Raw genomic sequence first — 21359 nt, forward strand, 5'->3', positions numbered from 1 at the left:
GTTTAGTCAGGGAGTGAACCGGTAGATGCTAATTGCTATCAAACCTTTTCTAGGACTTCTAAACTAGGCGTTGATGGACCAAATGAAGAAGACATAGGTCCCAGAAGAAACCCTCCTTGGGCTTCCTGTATTCATTGGTAGCAGTTTTGTATATCTAGGTTACTCTGCAGAGTTAATTTTATTGTACTTATTATTAGATACCTTTAAAAACAATAAACAAAGATGTATAGGTGCTATACGCGCGCTGCAAGACGCTCTATTCAGCAGCCTTGACTAGGGCTTCAGATACTTCTAGGGCTATTTCAGCTTCTGCTTTGGCCTGTATTAAAAAAATTCATGCAATTTACGTGAGTAATGTCGAAAGGGTAACTAACCTGTTCATTGGCAGCTGAGGAAAACTGACTCTGAGCCTTGCTAAGGAGGTCTCGGGCTGCTGATGCATCAATGTTTTCTATAGGGTGAGCTTCTTCGGCAAGGATCTTCAAGACAATGCAAATATTATAGAAAAGTTGAGATTTAGTAAGTACTTTGCTTACCTGAACTGAAGAATCGTCATTGATTGTGATGGTACCACTTGAAACAAAGATTTTCTTCACATTGCCTTCATTCTCGTAAACTGAGACTACACCAGGTTTTAGTACAGCTAAAGTGGGTACATGTTTTGGGAGGATTCCAAAGCTTCCAGAAAATGAGGGAACATCTACTTGCTTGATGCTTTTTCCGTCATAAAAGACCTGTAAATAAAGAAAACAACTGATTGACCAACTGAAGTTCATGGGGGAAATGAGATTTGGTTGTCGGTGTGGATTTACTTGGTTTCCTGAGGCAAAGGTAAAGCTCATTTCTTCAGCATAGCCCCTTTTTGCAGTTGTGCTGACGGTTCTGCGGGTCAAGAGACGGGACATGGATCTTACTGCGGCCATTTCAGCTGAAAAGGGGGGAGAATATTAACGTTAAAACAGGAATACTACCTTTGATTCCTAGTGTTACATAATTGCATTTTCATTAGATAAGTTTGTTTATATGTGATAATGATTAGTTGCGGTATTTAAGGATTTAGTACTTACTTCCTGAATGTATTTGTGGGATTTTGAGGAAAAATTCACAAAAATTACAAATTTAGATGGTAAACGAATCCACAAAATCCAAGAAATACGAGATGGAAATTTGAGGTTATAGAGCCAACAATCGGCCAATCTGTCACTGGCATATATGGAACCAATGAAACATGTCTACCGCACTCTGTTGGAGAATGGTCAAAGTATCTAACCTCAAAAACCGCGAATGATGAACAAGAGACGGCTATAGCGCCATCTATGAGTAGTACGAAACACTAACTACCACATCATTTTTAATATGGCTGAAACTTAGACGGCATATCGTTCGACAAATTGATGACAAAATGGTGAAGGCGCCATGGATTCTGCCCACAAAAATCTAAATTTCTATGACTATGACCGCACTGATGAGCTAAATTCGCATTTTGGTCACATGTCATTGATTTATTACGTGGTTTTGCATCGCGGTAACGTTTAGACTGTGATAAAATTCAGAAATTGTACTCTTCCTCTGACGTCCTCATTTGGGTGCGGTTTTTCAACAAATTGTTCCACAAATCTCACTTCGTTACATTACGCATTAAACAATGATTTTGCATTGAGCCATAAAATGTGGGTAAACAGTTTCTTGAATCCCACATAAAGATAATAAGCAGTTTAACGTAACGCATAAATTTACATGCATACCTGCTAGTAAAACAAATATACAATATTACCATTAACAATAAACGATGATTCAGGTGAGCTCTAAAAAATAATTTAAAAAATCGCGTTCTTATTTTCACCAGGATTCCGTGTTCCTCATCACGGGAGGTTCCTCCGAACTAGGCAAAGCTATAGCAGAAATTTTGCTCTCGAAAGGGGCCTGCATAACCATTTTAGACCTCCAAACTCAATACTACTTCTTCGGCCACGACTATAAGGACAAAATTCTATATCTTCAAGTCGATGTAAATGAATATGTAATTTTTGTCACAGTACTATCTAAAGACTTGAATTAGATAACCGTCGGAAAGGACGTTTTAAATGCTTTAGACGCCTGTAAAAGGAAATTTGGGAGGCTCAATGGGGTGATAAACTGTGCTGGAATGTGTGCCACCGCTGGAATTTGCGACCTAAAAACCATGGAACCTCATAGCTTGCAATTATTCACGAAGATATTGAACGTAGGACTAAGCATAAACCATCTCTATAATAACATAAACTTTGGCTGATATTACAGGTAAACCTGGGAGGTACCTTCAACGTAATTCGTCTTGCAGTGCCCTTAATAATGGAAAACGACCTAAATTCTGAGGGTGAGAGGGGTGTTATCATCAACGCAAGCAGGTGAATGCTTACAAGATACATAGAAACATTGAAGTTCAAGAAAATAGAGCTTTCAGTAATCGAGGACTCTCGCAAATGGTGGCTTACTCTACCAGCAGGGCTGCTGTTACTGCCATGACTCTACCCCTGGCTAAGGAATTAACGGATTTTGGGATTCGAATTCTGGACGTGGCACCAGGTTTAACGGATAAAAATGAGTTATACAGGGTGTGTGAGATACAGGAAACCGCATTTTTAGGTATCAAGAAAACCAAAGAAAGCCAAAGGGAACTATCAGTGAAAAGGAAATGGAAGTCTGGAGAGTTGGCGCAAATTGTGGTCTCTATAATAGACAACCCGTTAATGCTGGGCGGATTATCTCTATCGTTTGAAAGGGCTTATTAATGAATTATCAATAAACTGTTAAATTAATCTATTACACCGGTGCTTGGATGTTCTCCTTAAAGTTTGATCAATAAACCTGAAATCTACATTTACCAGCTCCCAGAACCATGAGAATTCCTAGCACAATTAACGAAAATTGCTTAAAAACTTACACCCCTCATAAGAAGCTCTTGGAACTTGATAAAATCAATAGTTTCAAATTTGATGAATGGGATGACAAGATCCCGAAGTCCCTTCGGGAGCAATGCGTTGAGTGCATTGCCAGAAACTGGTCAGGTAAGGTCAATCGAACCAATTTTGTTAATATCTAATGCTAATTTGAGGCTATTTTAGAGCTTCAAGTTCTAGATGAGATAGTACTTAATGAGGACAAACACCTGCTTCTAGATGTGTTGCCTGTGGAACTGAAGCTAGAACTCACTATTCCAAAGATAAATGATGAAGTTTATTGGAAAAAGTGCTGCGTTCACCGGTGGCCAAAGAAAGTGCCTGATATTAAGACCCAAACTGAGGCTATTGAGATAGTTAGGGAGGGAATACGCGAGAACAAGGGGTTTTTTAGTAACGTGTCAGGTACGTTAGTGGCGAATAATTTGGCCCTTAAATGAGACCTCAAATAGAAATTGAAAAAACCGCAACAAAACCCATCGTTTAGTACACCTAACTGTCAAAAGAGACCACCAGTTTAGTAAAAGAGAACTTCCACTATCATGTTAGCCATCTCTGTCTAACGCACCATTGTTTGTATAAAGTTATCTATTACGTACGTCTATGCGCACATCTTTGTAGCTTAATACGGATATTCCTATGAACGGAGCATTAAACTTGAGGTGTTATTGAAATAGTCCACTGTCCATTTCTAGAGATTAATAAATATAATAGATTGTTATGCATCAATCCACAAATGTGTTCATAATCCGAATAATGTCGAACCCTTAAGAAATAAAGATTAAGAAAAGTGTCAACCTTTAACCTCGAGCAGTATTGCAAGATATTCTTATTCAAGCATGCACAGTAAACAACATTCGGGTCATTCCAAGCGGCGTATCGCATTTACACTTACGTTAAACTTACACAGCGTTAATACTTACCGTTCATCCCACAATCGGCTTTATTACCAAGAACTTACAATGGGTTTTATATTACCTGAAGTCTACAATGGACGTATAGCGACTGAAATATTCAAAATGTTAACGTACAGTCACGATTGGATAATGATGTGTAGCTTTTATCTCACTTTTCGCCATATTTACGACCAGTAAGAGTAAGATAGAGACATGTTCCGAGCTGGTCTTTAAAATATCACTGGTTTTCTCAGAAGGGCGCCATGTTGAATTAGGAAAAAAAGCGAATCAAGAAAAAGTAGAGGCAGACAGGATATATAGCGACAATAATAGGGGTTGACGGGGTAACGTATTATTTTAATACAATCAAAACGTTTACATTTTTAGATCGCCACACAACGAACAAGTCTGCTAGTTCCAGCAGTAATTCATCAAGCAGAAAGACTTCTGGGAAAAGTAGTCTGAAAGGAAACGCTCAGGAGCAACAGCAGGTCAAAACATGGAAGAAATTCTATTGCGAAATGCACGTGAAAGATTACTTGGAGAATTTGAAACCTGAGGAATATAATCCAGAAAAAGTAATTTTATGTGTTTGAATTCAAAAAAATAGTTTTCTCCATTTTAGATCAAGGAGTTGTGCGATCTTTGCGGCCCGTATGTGCAAATTCTGCGCATACAACAAATGATATCTTCGGAAAATTCCCCCAATAAAATACCCTTAAACAGTGTCATAACAGGATTACCTCACCTCACAGAGCTGCACTTGCGATTTAAACAGGTAAAGTACAAAATTCACATTAGACACTCATGAGAACGATAACTCCAGGTTTATGCGAAAGAGGAATTTTCTTGGAATATGGTCAATACTTCATTGCATGACATTCATTTACTTGCAAAAGGGCTGGAGAAAACACGATTGACTAAACTGAGGTAAATAAGAATTTTTCACCCTAAAACAGTCAATATTGCACAGGTAATTTATTTCAGCATTACAAACTCGGATATTGACTGTGAAAAATTAATTCATATTCTAAAACCTCTGTTAAAACATGACGTGATCACACTGGATTTTTCTCGCTGCAAAATTGGGGATAAAGCATTGATAGCTTTGTCGAAATTTGTCCTAGAAAGACCTGTTCGGGAACTTTATATCGCCAATAATCGAATCGGTTGGTTAACACCACCCAAAATGTTGCTCAAATATAAATATTATTACTTTAGGACCTAAAGGGGTTATCAGTTTAGCTTATGCGACAAACCAAGAGGGCTGCAATTTGAAGAAATTGGATCTAAGCCTTAACAGAGTCTCAAATAATGCAGGAATTATTTTAATGAAAGCAATGAAAACCGTGAAATCTTTATTATTGCGTTCTTGTGGGTTTAGTGAGAACTTTAAAATGGCGGGGCACCTCAATTCTTGTTTGGAGGAATTAGATCTTTCAAATAATGCTTTAGGAGAGGTAAAAATTGACCTTAAAGCCGTGCGTCAGGAAACGACGTTACAATTTTCAGATAATGGGCAGGAAGATTCTCCAAGCTTTGAAATCCAACTCGAAAATTCGGAAAATCGATTTGAGGATGTGCCAAATTCCTTCTGAAATTGAAACGGAAATTCAGAACGAATTAGTTTTGAATCGGAAAGGAGTTAAGAACGTGGCAGCATCAACAGACTTGGACGAGATCGTTTGGGATGATGATGTGGTTATGGAATTTAATCATGTTTTAACCTCGGAACATGAAGACGAGTTAAAAATTACCAGTAGACTCATTCCTTGTCACGAAGAATCTGACACCATAGCCTCAGTGCACAGGGCTGGAGAGACGAGTGATTAATTGCTGCCATTACATTCTACATTAAAAAAGTATAACTGTTAACTTTTAGATTAAGGCAAGTTGGGTTAAACCGTCCTGTACTAACTTTGGGATTCAGGAGTACAGTTTCGTACAGACGACAGGAAGATCAGTTAAAGTTTTATATTATTAACTTTAGCCTACAATGAAAATTCAATTGCAAGCAGTCGTTATTTTTTCCCGTACCAAAAATAAAGTTTTATTTTTTGGCTGGGACTTTTTTGGCGGCCGCCGGCTTGGCGGGTTTCGCCTTCTTATCCTTCAGAATTTGGGCCCTCCTACGAGCCTGCAGTTTTGCAGCCTTGATCACGGGGCTGCTGTCAGGCAATGTTACCTTAAAAAAAAAAGTCAGGAAAAATTCCTATGTTAACCTGCAACTTACTCCACGCTTTTTGGCTAACAGTTCCTCACGAGCCAAACTTCTCTTTTGGCCAGCCAAAATGGCCTGTCTCTTCAGAACTGCAGCGTAAGGGTTGAGGCGAATCAGCGCCTTAGTGTTGGTTAATGGGTTAAGGCGACGCACGCGACGAATCACCTTCTTCCTGTGAACAGATCACATTCATAGTACCTTCATATTTACCTGAATTTATGAGTAAAAATCATTCAATATTGATCAGAAATGAATGTCAATAAGGTAATCACAGAACGGTATCATAACCCAGTGCTCAAAAGCTTTCATCATACAGAATATTATTATTAGATTATGCTGGTTTGTCACTCTGATTTACTTACTGTGGTGGTCTCAGAACAGATTTAATCTCTTCAGCCTTCAGAAGCCTAGACAAATCAGTATTTGCCATTTTAGTTTGGGGAAGGAAAGTCTTCCTCAAACTAAAATGGCGGGGTACAGACCCCTCCTTTTCAAAAGATGCAGTTTTCCAGCTGCCAAACACTTTGTCCAATTTCTGGAATGCTGACTGGGTCCAAATAACGAAGCGGCCCACATGACCACCAGGTGCCAATTTCAAAAGATTCAGCTTGTCAATGCTGATTAGGTCTATTCCTGGGATGTTTCGAAAAGCTCTGCGCAAACCTGAGAAAATATCGACACATCTAAACTATCCAATATGACGACACAATTTTGCGTTGATAGCAATAAGACAAATGTCTCGTGAAGTATATTTCTCGTAGCTACTGAGAAGCTAGACAAAAAAGTTATCACAAAGATTTAATTTTGCACTTTATTGGACCATTAATGTTATTTCAGCTACGCAAAAATGGAACGAAAAGTGCGTAAATGAGAGAAAAATAGAGGCGCACCTTGGTCTTGATGGTACACAACCAAAGGTCCTCTGCGTTGAATTCTGCGGCGATTGCGCATCTTTCCTTTTCCGGCACGGAACCTCTGGCTTTTGTATACCTGAAAAAAACCAACTCCGTCATAAACATACCCTTAAACTAACACAGAACAATAACTTATTTCATGATCAGAGCTTTTGAGAAAATTCATTAATTGTCATAAACACGGACCAAAAGCAAATTATCATCATCATTCATCGTCAATCAGTAAGTTTTGTTAACAGAGTGAACAACCTACCTTTTGGATGTCAGCCCAGGCTTTGATCCTCCTCAAAAACTGCACAGCCTGCTTGGTCTTAGTGAATTCCTGCACCTTATCTGAAACAACCAACGGCAACTCTGGGATTTGGTCCACAATGTGACCCTTGCTCAAAACTAGAGCTGGCACGCCACTGGCTGCTACAGCTGAAACGAGGGCGTAACGACGCTGGTTGATGTTCACGCGCCTGTTTAGAATGAAGTATAGCCGAAAGAACCACAAACATTACAACAAGATTTCCATAAACAAGTGATCAGAACTTTTGAGAGTAAAATCACAAAGATTCATCAACACGGACCAAAAGTAAATCATCATCATCACACCATTATTATCAAATACAATTATTTGAAGTATCTTACCTGTGCCAATGACGCCATGGTTTGGTGGGAGCAAACATGCGCCCTCCTCGACACATGTTGCCAAAAGCACCCTGTCCAGAACGGTGAGTACCTCCTCCACGTACACGAGGGATACGGGCAACTGCACGACCAGTTCCCCATGATTCAGCAGAAGTTTGGTGCCCTTAATTGGAAGGTAAAGCTTAAAATGTTGTTTGGGGCATATTTGTGGAATTAATGGTTTGCATTGTTCAGAGCTTTTGAGAGTAAAATCACAAGGATTCATAAACACGGACCAAAAGCAAATCATCATGAAGTTCAATGCTAAATAGAACTCAGTTAAAGCAGTGCTACATGGTAGTGAAAATGTTTAATACTTCACTATCATTAACCAATTCTGCCATTGTGCACTTTTAAAGAAAAGATGTTCTTACCGGCTTTGTCGCTAACACAGTAAGGTTGGCGGTGGTTCATTGAAACTTGCTGATGAACAAAATTAACAATATCAGGCCTGATGGGGGCCTTGAATACAGCTGGGAGAGCAATGCTCGATCCCTTAACCTCCTCAGATTTTTCATTGTAAATGCTTACAAGCGGACGAGCTGTGGACAACGCCTGAAACAAAACAACAATATAAACGTAAAATATTGTTCAATGAAAGGGGCTCCAGATGGGGGTAAGAACATTTAAATTTTATGCAAGTAGTAATGATATATCAAGGGAGGGCTTATTGAGGGAAAATCAACAATAAAGAACTGCTCTAATAGACCAAGTTTTTCGTATGAAACATTATAATGAGAATATTAAGTATTTTAAAGAAAATATGGGAGAGCATTGTCGCAGCCTCCACACATAACACACGTGGGAAATCAGCGTTTATCTAACATCAATGATAGGCCCACATTGAGCCATAGCATCAAGGAATACTACAAATTATTTCTTGTACCCCTCAAAGATGCACATTTGCAATAATTTATAGTATTTTCTTACCATTTTTGCTAACAAAAACTTAAAACTATAAACGCACTTTCAGCGGACACGACGTCCACCATTAAAAAGGAAGTTGGTTAAGTTTTTAGTTTCACGTTTAAAGATATGAGGACGCTAGTTGTTTCCGATTACAGGGTACTAATAGAATTTAATGTAGACAACGTAGATAAATGTATTTATTGGATTTGGTACGTGCATTTCTTATATATGTATTAGATTTACACTAATAATCTATACTATCTTATTTACGTTTACGACTGGTTACATGAACTTGTAATTATTTGACTTAGCTTTTTTCTCATTATAATTCCACGGAGATAAAAGAGGAAAAATGGTACACGTGAGTTCTAATTGACGTTTGACAGGATCTTTGACATTGACATTTAAATTGAAAAATCAACAAAAAATCTCTTTTGGATATGGACACGTTGATTGCGTTAAAGGCTCAAATTTTAAATTAAATTTCGAAAATGGGCCAGAAATTCCAATATGATGAAAGCGGCGGAACCTTTTTCTACTTCCTCTTATCGTTCCTGGCCCTCATTCTAATCCCGGTAACCATATTCTATTGGCCAAGGAAACAGAAACGAGGTATGTAATCTCTTGTGAAGTCTTCGTTTATATACCGTTAAATGTGCCAAATTTTATGTTATATCTCTGGAATGTTTTACAGATCCTGAGGCAGAAAAGAAGCTATGTCACTGCACCCCCTGTACCATAAAAAGGGAACATTTGAAGAATGCAGAGCCATGGCGAGGCGCAAGGAACTTCCTAACAATTCTTGTAATCATATGTGGATGGTTAATCCTAATATTCCTCGCCTATAAGGTATCCCAGTTTGACTATGAACTGGCCAACTTTGATCCGTATGAAATATTGGGAATTTCTCCTGGATCTAGTCAAGCAGAAGTCAAAAAGGCCTACAGGAAATTGTCCCTTATTCTCCATCCTGACAAGGACACTGGAAATGAGAAGGAATTTATGAAATTGTCTAAAGCATATCAGGCTTTAACTGATGAAGAATCTAGGAGAAATTGGGAGAAGTATGGGAATCCTGATGGGCCTGGAGCTATGAGTTTTGGCATAGCCCTCCCATCTTGGATAGTTGAAAAGGAAAATAGTGTTTGGGTGCTGGGACTGTATGCCTTGGTGTTTATGGTGGCACTTCCGATAGTTGTAGGTAGAGAATAGAAAATATTTTACATGTTGCTAGAAAAAGGGGTTATTTGTAGGTAGGAACTTGGTGGTACCGAAGCATCAAATTTACAGGAGATCAAGTTCTTTTGGATACCACTCAAATGTATTATTATTTCTTCCATAAAACTCCCCATATGGCGCTGAAGAGAGTGATAATGATTTTGGCTGCCAGTCTTGAATTTGACAGAAAGCACAATTCTGAAATTGAAGAAAGACAATCAGATAATGACGAAGTTCCTCATGTAAGATGATTGAACTATCACAACTGTTTTTCATGTTCTTTCTCAAAAAACCCAATTTTTATGTTTGAATTACTGGTTTTAGCTTGTCAAAAAACTGCCAAATTTGAGTGAGAAGAACAAAGAAAGACCCCTCTGCTACCCTTATAGCATTAAAGCTCGAGCTATTCTCCATGCCCATTTAAGCCGAATTCCATTATGTCTCAATCTTGAAAAAGATCGAAGATACATCATTGGAAAATGTCCATATTTAATTCAGGAACAAGTTAGTTGTGTAAATCAGCTCATTTTACTTGCATACGCTCGAAGAAGTAAGAAGTCTGCAACTTGAGTTTAAATGAAAATTCTATGGGTTTTGTTTTGTAGTAAAAAATCTACCTACATTAGAAACCATAGAGAATTGCATGAAACTATGCCCCATGGTGGTGCAAGCTCTGTGGGAATTCAAGTCTCCCTTATTGCAGTTGCCTTACATAAATGATGATAATCTGAAATATTTTATTTCAAAAAAGCGACAAATAAAATCACTCCAACAATATGCCCAACTTAAAGGTGAAGACCGAAGGGCTTTATTAAGAAATCTGAGCGATGAAGAGTATGAAAATGTAACAAAAGTTTTAGGAAGAATGCCTTATGTCGATTTCCAGATAACTGTAGAAGGTGATTTTTTGGCATTTGTTTAGGTGAGTTATTCCTTATTGTTTTTTTAGTTATGGATGATGAGAATCCTACAGAAGTCACTGCCGGGGCAATTGTGACAGTAACAGTGAGTCTTGTTAGAAAAGACATGGCGTCATTATTTGGAGATGAGACTGCGCAAGAAGTGGCAGAGATTGTTGAAAATGGAGTTACAGAGCATAAAGAGGGAGGTGAAGGAGATAATGAGGCTTCTGCGATAGTTAAGAGGCCAGCGTGGCTTAAACAGAAGCGAGGTAGATTGAAAGCGAGTTTTTTAACTTTTTTCATTCAGTATAATGAATTTTGTTAGGCGGTGGGAGGAAAACCAAGAAACCTTCTAATAAGCCTGTAACAAAGCCAGTTGCGATCACCAAAACAAAAGTGGAAGATTCACCCAGTGTGTCCACCGAGAGAAAAACCAAATCCAAGGAAGAAAGAAAGCCAAGAGTCGCCGATGAAGACAGCGAAGATTCTGGCGACGAAAGTGATGCTGATACCAATGAAAATAATGATAAATCATCTGGAGACGAGAGCACCACTCAAAAGTCGAATCCTGAAGACGACGACCAGGTAACGTGTTTTTGGTGGCCGCTCCTTGCAGGCTTTACACCCCATGGTTAGGGGATTACTCAGTGTGAAGTTAAAATGTTAGTGATTTTGTACAAACATAAATCCTCTATTTTTTCAAGGAGTGGGAGAAGTTCCGGAAAATCCATGAAAGGGAAAAATCGCTGGAGGGCAAATCAAAGTCCTCCCATCCAGTGCATTGCCCATATTTCCCTCACGACAAACAGGAGTATTGGTGGACGTATATTTGCGACCGCAAATCCAGAACTTTGCTAACTGCGCCTTATCACGTTACCGGTTTGGTGCAGAACGAAACCGTACACCTTAAGGTAAAATTGCCGATCTAAACATGTCTTTTTCCAGTAGATTTTTAATGTGTTACCACCATTTTTTTAAAATTCAGTTTACGGCGCCTATATGGCCGGGCGTGTACTCGTTCACAGTGTGCCTTAGGTCAGATTCGTACATCGGCTTCGATCAACAGAAAGACTTCAAATTAGACGTGAAGGAGGCTCCTGCGGAAATTACCAAGCATCCTCAATGGGAATTCGAAGATTCAGAAGAAGAAAACCCGGTGGATAAGGCTGATCAAGAATCTGAGTACACGACAGACGAGGATCTACCCGACGACGAAGAATAACTCTCCCATTATAAAGGGCGCTCCGAAATGTCCGCACATTTTGAATTGTAAAATAGTTTATTACATATATCAAGCCAAATGGCTTGCGCCAGTGGCCACAAAAACGTTTATGTAGGAAACGTGTTTTGCGCCAAGGCAACTTTGCGACAAAAAACTAAAATCAAATGCGTTTTTGATTTTAAATTAAAATGTGCGTTCTTTTTGGTTCTCTTTAAGTTTCTTTTAGTCCGTGTCTTTGTTGTGCTGTTTATGAATGACGTGTTGGATCATACTTTACACATGCGGAAGTCCGCTCAGGTTGCAAGTTATTGTTGATATTATGTTTTTTAGTTTTTAAATGAATTTAATGTTAGCCCGTCTTTACTTTGCAGGTGCGGAGGTCCGTTGATATTGTAAGTTTCTGTTATTGATTTTATACGTCTAGTGTCTTGAAATGCATATGAGCTTGAAAACTTCGTTATTTTTCAATTTTTTAATCCCCATTTCTTATCAATAAGTAGGTCAGTAGTAACTTCTCTAGGTCTCGCTATTTAAGGTCGGTTCTATTTCAATTATTTTTTAATATACTTTGGGTGAAGTATTTTCTGACTCGGTTATTCTTTATAATATATACTTTTGGCTGGGGGTTATAATTTTGAGTACCGATTTACAATATTTATATTTGTATAAAACATATTAATTGAGTAACAATATTGAGTTTTTCTTCCTCTATAAGCTAGGATTGAATTAGATTCTTGGTTTCTATGCAAACTAGGTTGATTTTGATTTTAATTTAGTTTTTAGTTAAATTTGCAGATGGTTCTCAGTAAGTAACAAAAACTTTTTTGATGGTTTGCGCCACATTTTGGGCATCATGTTTTGCTCCCGAATATCCGCCACTAACTGTAAAATAGGGCTTGACAGAATCCATGTCTCGTTTGCAGCCAGCTCCAACATACAAAAGTAAGTGCCAAATTTTCATGATACTAGGATGGATGCAAATATTTTTTGTTCGTTTTTTACGTTAAAATTAGAAATAAATGAAAGTTGCTTCGGGAATAACTTAATAAAACTCTCACATAATTTCAATACACATTTATTTGATTTGTACATTTAAATTAAATCATTGGTTTCCCCATCAGATACACTTACAACGACGATGGTCTTCAGTACGCCCCGAATTAAGACGGCGTATAAGAGACATAGAAATGTCTGAAAACTACCTAATTTCCTACAATTTCGGGAACGTTTTTTTTTCGGGGAAAATTAATTCAGACACGACATGGAAACAGTCTCGAACATCAGAGAATTTGCGCGTTTCTAAATAGAATAAAGTACAGACTTTGAAAGTGGTCCTCAGGAGTATGGAAAGGAAGCGTATCAAGCCTTTGAAATCAGTTAAGTTGGACTTTGTGATATGTATATAGATTTAGAAAGTTGACAGTTATGGTTATTACTTAGGAGAAATGATGGGTGTCCACGGAAATCGGCCGAAGGTCGGAGTCCCGGAAATGCACGAAGATGCCGATTTAGCCGAATCAGAGAGGAACCTGTAAATTGCGCCGCGATTTGTCTTTTTCCATTTGAAAACATTGCCCGTATAACCCCGCTGATTATTGAGAAGGGATTGAAGATAAAATTTTTGCAGTTTGATTCAGCCCTCGTTTTCAGCTCTACTGGCATCTTTCTTTTAATAACAAATTATCACATTTAGACTTTTCCACCATTCTGTCAAGAGTTCTGATCGAAATTTGGAAGAATTGTAGCTGACATTGCCTTATTAATAATTGTCTAAACAATAGGCTATCTAATATCAAGTATAAGTCTTATAATAAGCTTCTTTGCAAACATCCTCAAATATGTAAACAAATTTAAAGAGCAACACCTGTAATTTCAAAAAAGAAAGAAAAATCATAAATTTTATTATGGACAAGATTTTTAAGGCACAAATTATTAAAATTTTGACAAAATTAGCGAAATGAGACAGTCTTAACTCAACTGTTTAATGCCAATTCAAAGCTCTGTTTTCTGTGGAACTATTACTATCTTGTCTTTTCCTGTAATTATCACTAAGATTTCGGTCGATTTGACAAATTTTTGATTAATATCAAAGTCCAAATGAAGCTGACACTGTGGAGGAAAATTCTCAGTGCTTTGCATCAAGCTTATCATTAAAAATTTTGTGAGGATTTTTTCGAAAACTTGAATCAATGCATATTCTCCTCTCACAGCAACTTGTCCGATAGTCTCCGCTACATTAAAGCTATAAATCGGTTTAGAAAACTATCTTTACAATATCTTGGAAAATAGAGTTAGATACAATACTAATATCATCGGTAGGTAATAAATAACTAGAAAATAAATAGCACACGTATTCTTCTATTAAACAGATTCGCTAAGATTAGCCTTACGGTATGTACAACAGCGACAGAAAATGTACCTGGTGAAGCATTCCTCCTCCGGAATGTTCACTTCTTGTCAAATTACATTCGGGTCCTTGTCTACGTCATTTTTAACTTCCACTAGGGTGCACTGATCCTTGTCTAAACAGTCTTTTTTTAGGGGGGAGTTTTGGAGACTTTGAGGAGTTCTAATGGGAGTGACGCAGTTGCTGTTCATCCGTGAGGTGGAGGGTAATGAGTGATTGTCCGTTTCAGACGCGTCCACTGTAACATCTGAAGACCAAATCTTCTCTTTGCCTAAAAGAAAGGATTTCCAGGCTTTGGGTTTGCCCTCCCGGTTCTTGGTTTTCGGCAAAGTGCTCGCCTTTCTATTCTCTAAAGTCTCTAAGTTTTTCTTACCTTTGATTAAGTTATTGTTTTTGTGGTGGTATCGCAGTTTCGAGTCCTGAGACAAACCAAATCTGTCCGTAAACTGGCGAAAGCACGAGAAAATCCCGGATTTGTTTGACTTTGAGTCTGATTGCAGTTTCACCTCTTCGTTGAGAGTTATCACACTTATATCATTATCCTGTTGTTCTGAGTACTTATACTTCTTGTTCAGTAAACTGTACTTCGGAGCGCTTTCTTGGTAGTCAGTACTAATTCTCAAATTCTCAGACACATAATTCTTATTATCGCTTAGCTTCAAAATGCTGCTATTCTTCTTTTCATCTGCTTTAACAGAATGTTCCGAATTTCTCTTGTTTAGATTCAAAGTTTCTTTAGAAACCACACATTCTTCTCCATTTTCTCCAGGCTCATTATTGGCTAAATCCTCCTCGAACTTCTTTTTCAAAGTGATGGCGTACTCATCTAAAAAAGACGGGCTATCGAAGGAAAGCTTTTTGTTTTCGGCTAGAAAATGGTGATCGAAACTATAGGCCATGGTCTTAAGTTTCCCCTTTTGCTGCATCATTCGGGTTAAATCGGAATGGTTCAAGTGTTGACCCCTTTCTCGACTTCCCTTCCTCGATCCTGGATAGCTCTTTCTTCCGGTAGTTGGCACACTGCATTCCGTGGAAATCTTGAATTTCAAGGCTTTTTCAGAAACTTCTACCTCGTTGGCTGTTTCAGATTCCCCGCTTTCAGGATCTTCAATTACGTCTTCTAAACTTTGATCTTCGGCGAATTGCTGGACGGATCCGTCTAAGCTTAATTCAGTTTCTTCCTCTGTCGAACGTGATCTGTAATAAAGCACGGTCAGCTAGATATTAAAAAAATTGGGTATGAAGTGTGTGACAATATGGTTACTATAATTTTATTAGTAGTTGAGGGTCAGTTACTTAGACAATTGGATATATAACAAAATAATTCAATTGTGAAAGGCCTGTTTTTAAGATTTTTTTACGGTTCGGTGTGTGTGATTAAATTAATTTGTTAACATACCAAAAATATCACGAAAAAATTTCATATTCCTACCTTGATCGATTCGACAGCGATTTGGCCTTAAAACTGACGTTGGAGTTCGATTTGGGAAGACCCACATTGCTGCTATCAGGACTCTGATTAGCCGAATTGTGATGATGATCAGCGGCCATTTCGGCGACGATACTTTTACGGTGCAGTCTTTCCTCTCTCGTAACTTCGTTTAGTCTTTTGTAATAATCTAGTGCGTCCCTTACTGGTTGTACTATGAGATCCTGCGGTAAAATTAGTTAGGATAAAGTGGAATTAAATTTAATTTAATACTTGTAGCTCTGTGAGAAGCTCTCCTAATGCCTCGAACAAGGGAAGCAAAACGCATCCGATGAAGGAACATTGGGAGGCAGGTTTGGTGATTTTTTCGCGGTCCATGAAGGAGGTCACGGGGAGGCCTTCCAATTTCTCTGCATCGCTTTGCTTGAAAAACTCCTGCAACAGCCGATCCAGCCATGGTTCTGCTATATCCATAGGTCGAGCCTCGTTGGATATGTCCGATACTTTGATTAATACCATACAAAGCTACAAGAAGATTTTAAATGCTTGATGATGATGGGGCTACTGTGCACTTACCAAATTAACATGGGCTTTGTTGTTGTAATTAAAACTAGATAAAATTTCCCTAAAATTGGTCAAAATTTCATTGTGTCTCGCCATGTCCGTTGCCAAAATGCAACGAATCATCCCTTCCCTGACTTGCTTGAAATCCTCGCTACCAAACGACTTGAAAATGTTGCAGTCTTCGTTTTCCAGAAGCCGGAAAGCAACACTGCAATGGTGATTCTCCAGGGGTGAAATGTCGTTATAGCGAATGGCCAATTCTGTCTGCATCAAAAACATTAATTCGTGCGCAAATATGCCATAGTTAGACCTCGAAGTGCGGCAATAAATTGCGATAAAGCCGGATCGCACTAAACTCCATCGTATCGCGGAATTATTGTCCCATAAATTCGGATCTCCCTCCCCTGTGAAAATCGATCGGACCATGTAACATTGTGGAACAGAATGCGGTGATAAATTATTTGCAATTTTATTTGCCCTTGGAAATTTGCATTAATTCGTCGGTTTGCAGCTATGATTTATCGGCAATAGTCGAGAAGACAGCCCTAATTCTACTTACCTTGGCATTAATTTGGTAAATGTTGTTATACCCTGGATGGTCCAGATCGTGGCATATGCAGGACGTCAGCAGAATCAGAACCTCCAAGTCTCCGATTTTGCTGGGCAAATCCACACACCAAGAGATGGCGTAAAGCTGGAAAAGGACCATCGATTAACTCCAAAATTTATCTAAGATAGATCTGAAGATGTCAAGAACATTGTTTTTCCATGACGAATTGGTGACTGCAGATCGTGGCACTTACCATTTGAGCTACACAAAAGCAATGCCGAAAATTATGGAACGGAACGTCGTTGTAATTCTTGTAAGCCTCGTATAAAAATCTCCTAAGCGTAGTAATATCAATGGCGAATTTCGCACAAAAGTCGTGGTCCAAATACATCTGCTGGAGGAGCAGAAGGAGCTCCTCGTCCTCCCAAGGGCGGGCATCGAAGGTCGGCATGCGTAACCATTGTCTGATCGCATCGGAGACTTGCGCGTCGCTGTAAATTTGGATTTGGAGGTATAAAAATTCAGGATAAATCTAGAGATTTGGGATAGAAATTTCAGAAAGTTGTCGCAAACAACTTGGGAAGAGAAAGGGCTCTCCTTGCAGAGGGGAATTTTCGGATTTAGAGTCGGTATATGCTGCCAACGCCCCTGCGGTACACCACTGCTAAGTACATTCGTCAATTTGACAGGTAATTGAGGAGCCTTAATGCTAAAAGTTTCATTAAGGTATTTCTGTTATTTTCATGTTTTTTCCAATGACTTCAAGCAACGTGACCTAAAACTAGCGCTATAAAATTGCAGGTAAAAACCGCTTCCGCGTCCCCGGTCAAATTCCAAATTATTACTGCTAACGAGGTTAAACTTGCATAGCATACTTCCGCTATATCGCATCAATCTCTTTAAAATCTCCTTAACTGTTAAGTGCACTCTCAATTTATTCAGAGATTACTAAGCCTTGCTTTAAACTCACTCATAACCCCTATATTCATGATATTAAAGTCGGTTTAAAAGTGCTTTTAGAGCTTCAAGTCCTCGGTTCTTGGGGATTTTTCCTTGCTAAAGCTTTAATTAAGTCCTAGATTTCAAGTTTTGACCGACGACGCGCCTATAAATCAGAAGGAGACATTAAATCGATGAAGGACGGGAGCTGATGTAACAGTCATCTGCAGGGGTGAAGGAAACGTGTGAACTTACCAAATATTGGCGAAATTCTGCTTGACCCTTTTCTTAACCGAATCGCTCTTCCTTCGGTACTGAAGTCTTCGACATTCTTCACTGGAGAGCGGTTCCGGAAGCTGTTTGTAGAATCCTGTAATGAAAACAGGAATTTGCGAACACGTGCCAGCAAGACCGGGAAAAAGGGCCCCAGGCGGATGTTCTGGTCGAACAAGCCCATCAAGCTAAAGCGGTTGCATAACTCTTTCGAAAGTGAGGGGAAAATTAAATTACGGAATATCGTATTTATGGGCTAGTTACGGTAAATTTAGGTCTCTGAGCACACGAAGCTTTATATCGGGATACTGAGCCTGGAATCGATAAGTTTTATTTGAATAGCAGGCTTGTTTAGGCATTACGTGTAACCTTTAAGGGAATCCGAGGCGATAATCTGTTTGGAAATAGGGAGAATCGCACTAATCAATACGCACCCAAATATCTCCCGAAAGACACATATTTAACTTAGTTGAATCAGTCATTGATACCCTCAGACACGTTAAATTAAGAGCAATATTCACCCTTTAATGAGGGCTTGGACGAGTGACCCCGGTAACGTCTCGGCGACAGGTCTGTCACCGACGCAACAGACCAATCGCCATCTTCGGAACGCAGGAAGAAAAAAAGATAGAACTGCATGAGAGGTTATTAATATTAAAGCTTCTTTTTCAGCGGCCGAGGGTGTTTGCAATATCGTCATAAAACTGGATTTTGTTGTGTGAACTATTGACCTGGGTTCGAGTCGCTGTACTTTTCACGGTAAATTCGGAAACCGCATCGTTTTTAGCTTGACTCAAAGATTTTTGATGTCACTTGCGTGCGAAAACCAACATTCAAATATTTTCGATCATACGTCATAGTGCTTCGGAATCGTCTACATGGGTAGTTGTTTTCGAGCATCATGGCCTTCCAGATCACCTGCGGCAGAAGTGCCGTAACAGCCGTAGTGATGGATTTAGTGTGTTTGGCCGGTGTACAGTGCATGTGTGGGTGAGTTTTTGCTATTATCAACACGTCTTAAGGGCAAAATCATTTCTACGGGCCCTGTTTTGTACGTTTCCACATCCGTGGAGCTATTTTTCTGTGTTTTAACTCTATTATTAATTTGCTCCTCTAACGTTGTTGCGCGGCCTTACTTAATTTAGTGTTACTCCCTTCGCCTAAGGGCCCTCAACTTTTTGCTCATAGGTAGCACAGTCCTTTTATCATAGTCAGCTAGCGTTACCTTTGTTTGCTGGAAGGACTTTAATATTATTATCTCTGCCGGATGGGGGTTAAATTTTGTTTACTTTGAAGAGGTTTATGGAAAATTAGTTTTGTCTTAATTCTAAACCCTTGTTGGCGGCCTCGTGGAGAGGTTTGCGCTGCTCCTTTATAGCTAATATGAAGCCAGGCTTGGGGACATATTCGGGAGGGTTAGAATAAGGGAAAAAAGCAACTTGGTCGTCATAAAATTTAATTTGTTATCTGCGTCACGGACGGGGCAGCAATTGCACTTTCCCAGCTGAATTCGGAAATTGCAACTCGTTTTCGGCTTGGCCCAGAAGTGTTTGATGCGATTTGCATTCGTTTCGTGACGTCACGGCGTGTGTCAGCGCGGTGCGTATCATCACGGCGTTCCAGAGCTACCTACGGCACAAACGCCGAAACAATTGAATGTTTAGGGACGCGTTTAGCCCCGTTCCCAATCTATCCGCCAGCAACAGAGTAATTTAAGCCTTCAGAAAGAACAGGAGTTTCGCCCCCAGGTAAGTTTTTGTTGCACAGATTTATCGCTTTGCGGCTTTGCCGTGCACGCCCTCAAAACACCCTTGAAGTGCATCATCAAACGTTTTTCCTAATAACCACTTTTTCGGTCGTACGATCTGTCCAATCCCGTCAATGGCCGACAAAATGGAGCTCTAATCCCGATTAATTTCCCAGTCTAATTGGAAATATGTCTGGTGTTATATCAATTTTCCGGGTCCACAAATCCTTATTATAATACGAATGACGGGGGATTATTATTTAATGGTGAATTACGCCACTTGTGTGCGTTGGCGTTATAGTTTGCGTCATACTGCGAAACCTATAAGAGCCGTAACGTATTGTGTGCAATAATTGATTTGTCAGTTATGAAATATATTGTTCGCTCCTGTCGATCGCTTGTTAAACATGAAATTCGTGAATTATTCAGTCGTGTGCGGTACGGGTTTTGTTAATTCGGCCGATTATTAATTACTCCGAAAGGATTTTTATGGGGGGTTTATTGATGAAAATACGAATATTGGCAGTAAAATGTGATCATTTAGATTTAGAGCGGAAATTGGCGAAGCGTGTCGAACGCGACCTATGAGTGGAGATAGGTACTACTAGAAGTTTTTTTACAAGCAAGTAGATGGCATCTTAGACACATAACGCCACATTCAGAGGCTTCCATTCCAGCGCCCCATTCAGGGTTTGGTGCTCCTCTGTTTATTCTCCAATACACAGGTTATTGGGGAACCTCAAGGCTAACAGTTAGCAAAATTTTACAGTATAAACCCCGAATTTTTGGCAAAGCTTAATTCTTCATATCCCGGCACCTACGCCAGAACAGCACTTACACGATCTTTTTACGTCAGCAGCGTACGGTGATGATCACGTCATTCAGCATGCGAATTGAAATATTTGCAATCACTTCCAGCCCTTTTAGAGCGTTATTTTTAATATTCCTGATTTAATGATTATAATTCCCTTGGCGCCTCCGGCCCGCAGAGCTCTTGAAACTACTTAAAATTCTTGATCTCTTTCGTCAATATTGCCTCAAGGAATTTCTGGTTTTCGCCGCGATGTTATGGGAATTTGGAGCTTTTAGGATTTTCCTCGCAATTAATTAACGATAGAAATGAAAAATGAGAAAATAACCCAGCGGGTATTTTTCAGTATTGCCTGGGGAATTATTTACAAGCAATTAAATGATATAAATTGAGTTTGCTTACCAAGCCAGCTCAGACTCTCATCGGTCTCCAATCTTTCGCGAAAAGCCTCCACCTCTCTGCGCAGCTCCTCCACTGCGGGGGGTAAAGGTAATTCAGCGCGCATCTCTCTCTCAACCGCCGACACACGCGCCTCCAACGATTTCAAGTCTGCGCAGGTGGATTCTTGAAGCATTGCTAGGCCGTTTGCTGCGACAACCTAAAATACAATACATATGTTCCATATGGTTTCTATAATCTCATTTTCTATGATGGTGATGATAATTTAAATAAACGCGTGCCCGATGACAAATTACGTCTTCGTTTGACGTCCCGAAATTGGATGTTATTTAGCAAAGGTTAATCGA

General features: G+C 39.2%; 6 protein-coding genes and 2 non-coding genes across 9 annotated transcripts in view; 3 read left to right on the forward strand and 5 right to left on the reverse strand.

Moving 5' to 3' along the window:
- Positions 1-163: 163 nt before the first annotated feature.
- Positions 164-1214, reverse strand: ATPsyndelta (ATP synthase, delta subunit). The gene is made up of 5 exons (XM_066399216.1): positions 1068-1214; positions 813-928; positions 537-734; positions 375-479; positions 164-319 (listed from the first exon to the last, which is right to left on the reverse strand). Exons 2-5 carry the CDS (start codon positions 921-923, stop codon positions 257-259), a joined length of 477 nt encoding a protein of 158 aa, XP_066255313.1. The 5' UTR covers positions 924-928; positions 1068-1214; the 3' UTR covers positions 164-256.
- A 489-nt stretch (positions 1215-1703) lies between these two features.
- On the forward strand, positions 1704-2771 carry LOC136414845 (ipsdienol dehydrogenase-like). The gene is made up of 6 exons (XM_066399063.1): positions 1704-1798; positions 1847-2008; positions 2060-2224; positions 2281-2387; positions 2444-2565; positions 2626-2771. Exons 1-6 carry the CDS (start codon positions 1790-1792, stop codon positions 2769-2771), a joined length of 711 nt encoding a protein of 236 aa, XP_066255160.1. The 5' UTR covers positions 1704-1789.
- A 49-nt stretch (positions 2772-2820) lies between these two features.
- Positions 2821-5668, forward strand: LOC136414846 (dynein regulatory complex subunit 5). Its single transcript, XM_066399064.1, has 8 exons — positions 2821-3047; positions 3105-3344; positions 4223-4413; positions 4461-4613; positions 4662-4765; positions 4823-5004; positions 5057-5295; positions 5348-5668. The coding sequence occupies exons 1-8, from the start codon at positions 2879-2881 to the stop codon at positions 5666-5668; spliced, it is 1599 nt and encodes a 532-aa protein (XP_066255161.1). The 5' UTR covers positions 2821-2878.
- A 127-nt stretch (positions 5669-5795) lies between these two features.
- Positions 5796-8699, reverse strand: RpL4 (ribosomal protein L4). Its single transcript, XM_066399208.1, has 8 exons — positions 8573-8699; positions 8017-8197; positions 7604-7766; positions 7224-7431; positions 6947-7046; positions 6419-6719; positions 6069-6228; positions 5796-6020 (listed from the first exon to the last, which is right to left on the reverse strand). Exons 1-8 carry the CDS (start codon positions 8573-8575, stop codon positions 5886-5888), a joined length of 1251 nt encoding a protein of 416 aa, XP_066255305.1. The 5' UTR covers positions 8576-8699; the 3' UTR covers positions 5796-5885.
- On the reverse strand, positions 7110-7183 carry LOC136415016 (small nucleolar RNA SNORD18). Its single transcript, XR_010752577.1, has one exon. It is a non-coding gene; the product is annotated as a small nucleolar RNA SNORD18 (small nucleolar RNA).
- Positions 7494-7567, reverse strand: LOC136415015 (small nucleolar RNA SNORD18). The gene has a single exon (XR_010752576.1). It is a non-coding gene; the product is annotated as a small nucleolar RNA SNORD18 (small nucleolar RNA).
- Positions 8700-8972: 273 nt separating the features above from the next.
- Positions 8973-12583, forward strand: Sec63 (translocation protein Sec63). Its single transcript, XM_066399197.1, has 9 exons — positions 8973-9163; positions 9246-9748; positions 9805-10011; positions 10094-10319; positions 10375-10668; positions 10719-10940; positions 10997-11256; positions 11376-11582; positions 11657-12583. The coding sequence occupies exons 1-9, from the start codon at positions 9043-9045 to the stop codon at positions 11891-11893; spliced, it is 2277 nt and encodes a 758-aa protein (XP_066255294.1). The 5' UTR covers positions 8973-9042; the 3' UTR covers positions 11894-12583.
- A 370-nt stretch (positions 12584-12953) lies between these two features.
- LOC136414908 (high affinity cGMP-specific 3',5'-cyclic phosphodiesterase 9A-like) overlaps positions 12954-21359 on the reverse strand; it is a 39648-nt gene continuing 31242 nt past the window's right edge. Inside the window, exons 4-12 of one of the 2 annotated variants that reach the window (XM_066399196.1) lie at positions 21016-21211; positions 18038-18152; positions 17097-17334; positions 16853-16987; positions 16306-16557; positions 16003-16254; positions 15733-15953; positions 14674-15497; positions 12954-14571 (exon numbers count right to left, since the gene is read on the reverse strand). In XM_066399196.1, the coding sequence (XP_066255293.1) occupies positions 14351-14571; positions 14674-15497; positions 15733-15953; positions 16003-16254; positions 16306-16557; positions 16853-16987; positions 17097-17334; positions 18038-18152; positions 21016-21211 (2454 nt within the window). In that variant the 3' untranslated portion in view covers positions 12954-14350. Of the gene's footprint in view, positions 15498-15732; positions 15954-16002; positions 16255-16305; positions 16558-16852; positions 16988-17096; positions 17335-18037; positions 18153-21015; positions 21212-21359 lie in introns of both variants that reach the window. The other variant, XM_066399195.1, reaches the window with a different exon arrangement.

The sequence above is a fragment of the Euwallacea similis genome, chromosome 18, assembly GCF_039881205.1.
Source record: "Euwallacea similis isolate ESF13 chromosome 18, ESF131.1, whole genome shotgun sequence".
In the NCBI taxonomy this organism is placed as follows: Eukaryota; Metazoa; Arthropoda; class Insecta; order Coleoptera; family Curculionidae; genus Euwallacea; species Euwallacea similis.

Coding starts and splice junctions, on each gene's coding strand:
- Sec63 (XM_066399197.1), top strand. CDS start 9,043: ATGGGCCAGAAATTCCAATATGATGAAAGCGGCGGAACCTTTTTCTAC. Junction 9,164..9,245: donor GCCAAGGAAACAGAAACGAG/GTATGTAATCTC, acceptor AATGTTTTACAG/ATCCTGAGGCAGAAAAGAAG. Junction 11,257..11,375: donor ATCCTGAAGACGACGACCAG/GTAACGTGTTTT, acceptor TATTTTTTCAAG/GAGTGGGAGAAGTTCCGGAA.
- ATPsyndelta (XM_066399216.1), bottom strand. CDS start 923: ATGGCCGCAGTAAGATCCATGTCCCGTCTCTTGACCCGCAGAACCGTC. Junction 735..812: donor CCTTTGCCTCAGGAAACCAA/GTAAATCCACAC, acceptor CTTTATTTACAG/GTCTTTTATGACGGAAAAAG. Junction 320..374: donor CCTCAGCTGCCAATGAACAG/GTTAGTTACCCT, acceptor TTTTTAATACAG/GCCAAAGCAGAAGCTGAAAT.
- LOC136414845 (XM_066399063.1), top strand. Junction 2,009..2,059: donor TTCTATATCTTCAAGTCGAT/GTAAATGAATAT, acceptor GACTTGAATTAG/ATAACCGTCGGAAAGGACGT. Junction 2,566..2,625: donor AATTCTGGACGTGGCACCAG/GTTTAACGGATA, acceptor CCGCATTTTTAG/GTATCAAGAAAACCAAAGAA.
- LOC136414846 (XM_066399064.1), top strand. CDS start 2,879: ATGAGAATTCCTAGCACAATTAACGAAAATTGCTTAAAAACTTACACC. Junction 4,414..4,460: donor AGGAATATAATCCAGAAAAA/GTAATTTTATGT, acceptor TCTCCATTTTAG/ATCAAGGAGTTGTGCGATCT. Junction 5,296..5,347: donor CAAATAATGCTTTAGGAGAG/GTAAAAATTGAC, acceptor TACAATTTTCAG/ATAATGGGCAGGAAGATTCT.
- RpL4 (XM_066399208.1), bottom strand. Junction 7,047..7,223: donor CCTGGGCTGACATCCAAAAG/GTAGGTTGTTCA, acceptor GGTTTTTTTCAG/GTATACAAAAGCCAGAGGTT. Junction 6,720..6,946: donor TGTGTACCATCAAGACCAAG/GTGCGCCTCTAT, acceptor ATATTTTCTCAG/GTTTGCGCAGAGCTTTTCGA.